This window comes from Coloeus monedula (genome assembly GCF_965178545.1).
Source record: "Coloeus monedula genome assembly, chromosome: 3".
Classification (NCBI taxonomy): domain Eukaryota; kingdom Metazoa; phylum Chordata; class Aves; order Passeriformes; family Corvidae; genus Coloeus; species Coloeus monedula.
Genome location: NC_138783.1, coordinates 30747811 through 30756227, shown reverse-complemented (window position 1 = coordinate 30756227; position 8417 = coordinate 30747811). Strand labels below are relative to the sequence as shown.

Sequence of the window (8417 nt, the reverse complement as noted above, 5' to 3'; positions counted from 1 at the left end):
AACCAGATGTGTGCCAGAAGAGGTAATGATTCAGAGAGTACCAGGCGACCAATTGTAGAGCAAAAAGGATAAGAGACTTGGTTGTTTCTGGGAGCACAATGAAAACCATGTAGAATAATGAGGAATAAGCAAACCCCATATTGCCATAGATCAGAATGACCCATTCTGGCCCACACTTCAAAAAGAACTTTGTGTCAATGTGGATTAGAAACTGCAGATAAAGTGCTTTTCCTGACAAGGGAGACAACTGTGCAATTGTTGACTCTGACCATCCATCTTGTTTTGAAACTTATGACATATTCCAGTGGGAGATTTGTGTAAAGGTAAACACTTGAAATGTGTGTTCTTGGCCATAGATTCCTCTTAAGAAATCCCAATCTCATAGAATAATGTGCTCCTTCTGCTTCTGTAGGTTTTACTTGGTTTTGTCTTTCCATTACCCAGAAGGAAAATCCTGAAGAAATTACTTTGATCCTCACCTTTTTCAGTAATTGAACTGAATCCTTTACAGATGGCAGAATTCTACTCACAGGAAGACAACTTTTTTGCAGGTTTTGCCTCTATTTAGAAAGCTTTTCTTCAGATTAGCATCCCATGTTTTACTGCTGTTTGTAATAAAACATTCTGATTAGCAATGGTATTTGTCCCAGTCTCCATTCCTTGGTTTATCTAGAACTGGGTGATGCAAGGTATTTTATAAGCTAAAATATTCAAAGCTTGGACAGGTCAATCAACGACTTCCTGACATCAAGGACTTTTTGTGGCACAGCCATGATGGGGGCCCTGACCCATGTGATGGAAGCTTTCCATCCAAAGACAATTGCTGGGAAAAATTAGACAGTTGCAACACAGAAACTTGGAAAAGGGGTTAGGGAGGAATGGTGGGTCCAATGGAGCCCTTGGAGGGAGAAAAATAAAATGATTTGGAGGGAGTGAAAAACAAAGATATCCACAAGGAGCTTACGATGACAGAAGCTAACCAGCAGAAGGGTGTTCAGCTTGAGAGTGGCACTGAGGCTCAGGCAAAAAAAGCAGACTTCAGCAATTCAGCAACACCAGGACCTAGGAAACCTTGGGAAGCAGCTAGAGAGTTGCTCTAAAGAGATGAAGAACTGTACATAGGAACCTAAGGCTCTTTGTGAATTTAGATTCTGGCAGATGTGAGCTAAGTGCCTTAACACCCTTGAGAACCTGGCCCCATGCACTGATTCTCTCAGCGTTCTGGCATTTGAAAGCATCAGGCACAGAGCAGCTTTTCATGTGGTAGCACTGTGTGTGCAGGTGAGCCTGAAGGGGCACTTTAATGCATAAAACAACATTTATGAGCACATATGCCACTTACATTTATGGGTACTTTCCTTAAGATGGACAGAAATATGAGAATGGCGTTCTCTGCTTTTTTTTTTAATTTTAATTGCATTTAAGCTTGGTTTACCAACAAACAAGAGTAGCTTCTTCCCTGCTGATTCTGGTGGAATTTCTACCTTGTGAAAAAAATAATGATATTTTGAGAAAAAATATATTGTGAGTGTGTTTTAACTCTTTCAATTCTGCTCAAGACACAGAGCTTCTACCCCCAGCATTTCTCTTCCCATCAGAAGCAACCGCTGGGCACAACCCTTGACCCAAAAAGTCACACTGAAAGCAATTTTTTCATGTTTGCATGAGACCTGGGGTGACTTTTGCTACAGACAGACACATGCTGAGAAATAAGTTATGACTCTGCAGATGTTAAGGGGACAAGTTGCTTTTCACTGACCCTAAACTCCCCCTTGCTCTCCCATCCCTGTCAGCAAAAAAAGATTGTGTGAGCTTCAAGAGGGGTCAGTCAGGCTACTTCAATCCACCTTCCTCAGCTGTGTAAACTCAGCCTGCTGCTAAACAAAAGCCTTTGTTTAACGCCATTCCAGTGAATGGCCAACTGCAAGCCTGGTCAGATGGAAACTGATATGAAATGCAGATTCTTTCAGAAGCACAGCATTTAAATGTTACTACAAATTCCCAAAGTACTAGGCTGAGAGGGAGTGGATAAAACAATGCCAGCAGTACCTAGCAAAATCTGTGTTTTACAGCCTTCTTTTACCTCTTTAACTCTTTTAACTGCAGTGCAACTATTGAATCATTTTTTTTTTCTCGTGGAACTTGCATCATGTGAACCTGCTGCTTCACAAACACAGTTTGCTTAACCTCAATGCAAGTCAGATGAAAAGATGTAACAATTGAAAGGACCTTCAGATACTGAGCTTGTAGGACCATGTGAATCAATCAGAAAATGGTAAGGGCTGTATCCCATCTCCAAAAATGCCAAATGCAATACATTTACACTCAGTTTCCTTACTCTGATTGCTATAGTTAGAAAGATGCTCTAGAGCTCTAAAATTATCACGAATCAATCTTCCTTTTTACTTTCAGTGTGCAAAAAAGATCATCTACCTCCTTACACTTCTTCCAGCAGCTCCTATGGGGCCCATCTGCTGTAGTCCAAGGGAATGTGCCAGGACAGGCTCTGGGGGGTTTTTACAGAGGTGTAAACTGCCAGGACTCTGCCACTGCTTTGTGTAATAGCAAAGCACTTGTGCTACAAGCAACTATGAGTGACACTAGACATGGATGTGATGCTCCAGTCACTCCCTCATTTCCACACAGTGCTCTCCAGCAGACAGTTTTGCCCAGTGCTGGTCATTTATGGGTCAATAACAATAAAAACCACCTAGCTCTTCAAAAGAGGACAATCAGGACTTTCTCTGACTCCTTGTTTGCCTGAGGCCAGCTTATTTGCCCTGAGACAACTTGGAAACTTCAACTGTTTAGGAAGATAATAAAAGATAATAAAGACTGACAAGTCTTCATCAAGGACAGATCCTCCAGCTTGTTCTGTACAGTGCTCAGCAGTTCAGTGTATAGCTGCAGAATATATTTTCACTGCAGACAAAGCAGAAATAGCCTTTATGTGAAGGGAATGGGTCAAAGAAACTTTTCAGGCATAAGGTCAGGGGTTGAAGGCACAAACAGGCTCTCCCTGGGGGGCATCCTTAAAGTAGTGCAATTAATATACCGGGTAACACAAGAGTATTGTTTTGCTGCCAAGTAGATAATAATAACAGATAAAGGGAGAGAAAGCTGCAGGCTCTGAATAGCATTTGCATGCCTTCCATAATGCGTCTGGAACAAGTTCCATTTCTGGTATGTCGTCGTGGAAAGAAAAAGCCTTTGCAACAACAACAAATGGATTTAGAAGGTAGATGTTGGTCAATGGCAAAAAGATCAAAGTACTCACAAGGACTGAGGCTCCAACGTTTAGTGTTATCAGTCAGTTGTGAGAGACTCCTAACCCCAAGCTCTCTTTCACATTCAAGTCCTAGCAATATCATGCCTACATTGAAGACAGACTTCAAAGAAATGAGAAGAGGTAACCTCTGCTCTAAAAGATGTAAGTCTTACATCTTGCATTCATCTCCTATGAACTTTTGGTTCTGATAACATCATTTTACAGCCTTAAAGTGAGATCCACACTTCCTTTCTCAGAGCAGTTGGATTAGACATACAGCATTTTCCAGAAAATATGACCAAGAAATTTCCTTTGGCCCACAAAGCTGCATCCAAAGACACATGTACAAACACTGCTCCTTCACAGTTCTCCCACAGACCAACCTGCAGTTCAGAGGATTCAAGTCTCTTATGTCAACAGTGGCTGCAGCTCCAGGAAAGGACTTTAGGGGTAGGATTACATCAGTAGAGCCCTTGTAGGATCTGTAGGCTGATGGCTGAAATCCCAAGGGAAAGCAGAACTGTAAGACCCTTCTTAAATCAATCCAGAGAAGAAGGGCAACCAGCCAGGGAAGGAGCAGAAAATAAGGACTAATGGAGCCTCAAACACTTACAAATCTGTCATTACAATACATTTATGAGTCATTTCTGCAGAATGAAATTTAAAAACAGGCTTTCCATAAAGCAGAGAAAAGCCATGGCAATACGAAAGCCTCAGAGAGCTACTTCTTTCCACATGTGTCTGTCATGAGTTTTCACCTGAAATGAAAGTAAATGCTTCTACCTTCAGAGTGCAGAAGTTGAAGCTGTAAAGAGAGGATAGTTGTGCACAGGTGTGAAATAGAAACAAAGGGTTAGGGGTTTGGTCAGAGATGAAAAGGTCAGAGAATGAGTTGGGCATCCCTCAGCATGCTAGAGATGGCTGGTCTTAGACACCTTTCTGGTAGCCAGGAGAGCCAATAAATGACAACATCATGTGCAGCTTGTGTCAGCTCTTGGTACACAGGATGATTTCTCAGAACCAGTCATGAGCTGATTGCTGGCATGAGAGGTTTAGGGGGGCAGCATGTAGCCAGACTAGTTGTCCCACCACAGGGGAAGGCTTAACTACTTGCATTTTATGAATTACACATCAAATGTTCCCCTCTTGGTACTCATTGTTAAGTATTTTCTTTTCCCCTTTGTCATAAAAACCTGATTTATATTTGCAAGTGTGAAGAATGAATTACTAAGCACCTGAGATTTTTTGAGGGGCTTATTCAGATATTTTATTGGTAACCTCTTCGCATTTGAACTGAACCCTTGATGCTGCCTATAAAGACCACAAAGAAAGGAGGGCTGAAAAACTCTGGTTCCTGTCCATGCCAGGACAGTAAAACTGCAAAGCCTTCCCAAAAGTAATGCAGACTCTCTTTTTAGCCTAATTGTAGCACTGCATTCATAGCTTAGCCTGAAAGCTGCCAGGTAATCTGTGTATAACTAGGAAAGATAATTTAATTTGTATATCCACTAGTATCCACTCTGAGGCTTGTGCAGGTGCAGTGACAGTACTCAGATTCCAGCTTCACTCACCTTTCACTGGTGTCTGTCACCAAAACTGCACAGCAAAGAGTCTCAATAATTCAGCTCACACAGTTATGCCTGCTCAGACCTCAGCCTCTACACTTACATGGAGAAAGGTCTCAGTTTTGAAAACAGGTTGTGGATGACCCATCCTCACTCAACAGAGTCATTGGCATAACAGAATCCTTGCAACTGGCTGACCTTCAACTACCTCCATCTTTTATATGGCTGCCTTTTCCAGGCATCACAGACCACTGAAATAAACTGTGGTTCCCCCCACCACCACATGTTGTTGAAAAAAATTCCATCACTCATCAAAATCACTGCAAGCTGCGACTATTCCACTAGGGATATACTTATTTTCTTCTATGACCTCACTATCCTTTTAGCTTGCAGAGCTGCTAGAGGGCTTTGCCAAGGCTCACGTCTTAGAACAATGAAAGAAATCTTGCATGCTTGACTAGAGACCCTATTGACCGAGCAGGGCTTTATCTGTAGTTACCATGTTTCAGCATTGTTCCCCAAACACCTGGGCCAAACCAAGCATTTCAACCTTTACTATGTCTAAACAAATTGTTACAATCTAATCTTCTTAAAGAAGGTTTTATAGGAAGCAGTCATAGCCAAAATCACAGATTGATTCAGTGCTTTTCAACTAATTTTTGTAGCTTTAATAGCCAAGTTTCTTTGCATTGATCCTCTTCTGAATGCAGCAGTTAAGCCATTCACAAGAAAGGTGACAGTGCCTACACCACAGATATATGGTTACAGACCTTGCAGACACATCCAAGCTGGCTTTAGACTGCATGAGTGAGAAGGAGTACTAGAACTAAATGAAATGTGAGCAGCCACAAATGCTTCAAAAACAGGAAAAAATCCTGGAGCTCCAGAGACTGTTGTAATTTTCCCAGAGCCATTTGATGATTCCCACAGGAAAGAGATAGAGCTCTTTTGAGTAATAGTGAGTGAAATTTGAGGTCAAGAAATCATACAGAAAGACAGAGAAATTACTGTAACTGAGCAGCTCAACATGAAAAAAATAATCGCAGCTTAGTATTACTGTAGCTTTTCACAGCAGGACAGATTTTATTTGTAAAGATAATCTTTTACTGGTAGAACTTATCTAGTGCCCCAAATAAACCAAACCACAACCATAAAGGCACAATTTTTGCTAACTATGCCTGCAGCAGGACCCTCTCAGTGGCAGAAAGCTATGTGTACTTAGCTGGAGGGACATGTTTTAATAAAGGTAAGTAAACCAAATTTAACTAAATCAGACAGCTTATTCTACTGTTGCCAAGGCTTCCTCTCATTACTCTCCAGCTACAAACATGCAGATCTCTCTCTGTGTGCTACAGCTAAGCATCAGGAACTGAGGTCCAAAGTTATGGTTCAGGTAACTCTCAAAGTTAGGCTGGCAAAAAGCTCCCTTTGAGTCAAGAATGCAAGATAATCCATCTGTATACAGACATTTCTCCAACATTACCCAAACCCAAGAACCTCTTCCAGTATCTGAAGCCACAAGAAATATGGAGAGATACAACTTACAAGCCCAGGTAGTAACAGGACAAGGGGGAATGGATTCAAACTGGAAGAGAGTAGGTTTAGGTTAGATATTAGGAAGAAATTCCTTACTGTGGGGTTGGTGAGGCACTGGCACAGGTTGCCTAGAGAAGTTGTGGATGCCACATCCCTGGCAGTGTTCAAGGTCAGGCTGGCTGGGGCTCTGAACTATGTGGTCCAGTGGAAGGTGCCCCTGCCCACAGCAGAGGGGCTGGAACTGGATGGTATTTAAGGTCCCTTTCAACCCAAACCATCCTCTGATTCTATGAAATACAGTCCTGTGACCTGGTGTTGAAGTATCAACTGTCTAACTTCCCCATAGAGCAATCTTCACAAGCTCCTTGCACACATGCAGTTGAGTTAAAAAGAATGTGTAGGATCTGAAAAGCAAAGACATGCAGTCAGCAAATAATAATGATAAAAAATCATTTTTAAAAAGTCAATGGTTTCATAACCCTGAAAACAACATTTTTGTTTTATCCAGTAGAATGTTGTTTGATTTTCCTGTGAAAGACAAATTGTTACATGTTACAGCCAAGAAGATGGGACGACCTCTAGTTTCCTTTGTTGTGTACAAAGGCTTTTTTTCACACAGGAGACTTGTTTGGTTGCAAACATATTGATGCAATAACTTCTCTATTACAGATGATTGCATTTTTTGTTTGTGTATTTCCTTACCACATGCACCTTCTTCATTGTGGTGAGTGGAGGGTTTAAACTGGTGCAGTGAATTATCTGGATATAGGATGCATGGATAATCTTTGTCCTTGATCTGGTTACTGCTCGGAAGGTGTATGTGCACAGAAGACATTGTGACTTGAACTGTGCCAGTTCTTGGAGATACAAAAGTGCCCCAAAGTCACAATCCAGCTTATATTTGGGGAAAAACCCCTGCTCATTATAACAGTAAGCTATACACAACTACCCTTCTCTACTTTTACAACCTTTGAATGTCACCTAACCTACCTGACCCTCTGATCAAACTTTCAAAAGCAGCCTCAGAAAGCTTCTGCATGGTAATGATTGTCAAATCCACTTGTTTGGAATTAATGCTTTGTTATGTTGCAATAAATTTGTAACTACCTGAGAAAGTCACAAAAATTAAGAACATGCAATTCTGACCGTGTCTTTTTCTCACAATGTCAGCTCAAGTTCAAGCCTTCATCAGTGAATTTCTATTCTTGGCAGCTCCTGGTATGGGTATTCCATGGCAGAGGAAATAAAGCCTGATACTTAGTGAAGCTCCTAAACTGTACAGTCTGTAGAGATCCTCTTCAACAGAAATGACAGTGAAGCAGGCTTTCAGAACAGAACCTCAGACTGTTGTCTGTGTTCTAAGCACCCACACCATGCCACAGAGAGACCTCTGAGGAAACACCTCTTACTTCTGCCCTGTTCCATTTCCATATGGTTTGAGACTTCTGTGAAAAATTTGAAGGCGTAAGTGAAAAACATTTCACAGCCATCCTATATGTCCTGTGTTTCTACTGAAGAAAATTTCACACACTAGCAAGAAACTAGAAGGAACAGTCACAAAATATATCAGGATATTAGAGAAAATCGTGCTCCCATACAGGTACTCCCCCTTTGGACCCATAGCTCTCTGGCTCCAGGTCTACAGTATTTAGCCATGTTGATAATGTACAGTGGTGTGTTGACCCCAGGGAGCAGCCAAACAGCCACCCAATCTTCCACTCACTCCCATTTTCCAGGAAAGAAGTCAAATACACTAGTGGGTTGAAATGAAAACAGTTTAAAAAGGAAAGCAGAAGGTGCACGTGAAAGAGAAGCTAAAAGAGGGACTTATTCACTTCTTCCCACTGGCAGGCAGATCTCCTACCACTCCCTGAGAAGTAAGGCCTCAGCATTTGTAGTGGTTGCTTTGGAAGACAAATGCTGTTGCCACAGATGTTGTCCCTCCTCCTCCTTTCCCCCACCTGTTATTGCCAAGCATGGTGTCATATGGTAGGTACACTATATCCCTTTGGCCAGTTTGGGTCATCTGTCCTGGCTGTAGTCCCTCC

The 8417-nt window shown here is 41.8% G+C and overlaps 1 protein-coding gene across 1 annotated transcript in view; it reads left to right on the top strand.

Moving 5' to 3' along the window:
- Positions 1–3156: 3156 nt before the first annotated feature.
- Positions 3157–8417, top strand: part of LOC309570781 (ovostatin-like) — a gene marked incomplete at both ends in the record, with an annotated part of 30552 nt that continues 25291 nt past the window's right edge. Inside the window, one exon of the mRNA XM_082277794.1 lies at positions 3157–3183. Within this exon, the coding sequence (XP_082133920.1) occupies positions 3157–3183 (27 nt within the window). The remainder of the gene's footprint in view (positions 3184–8417) is intronic.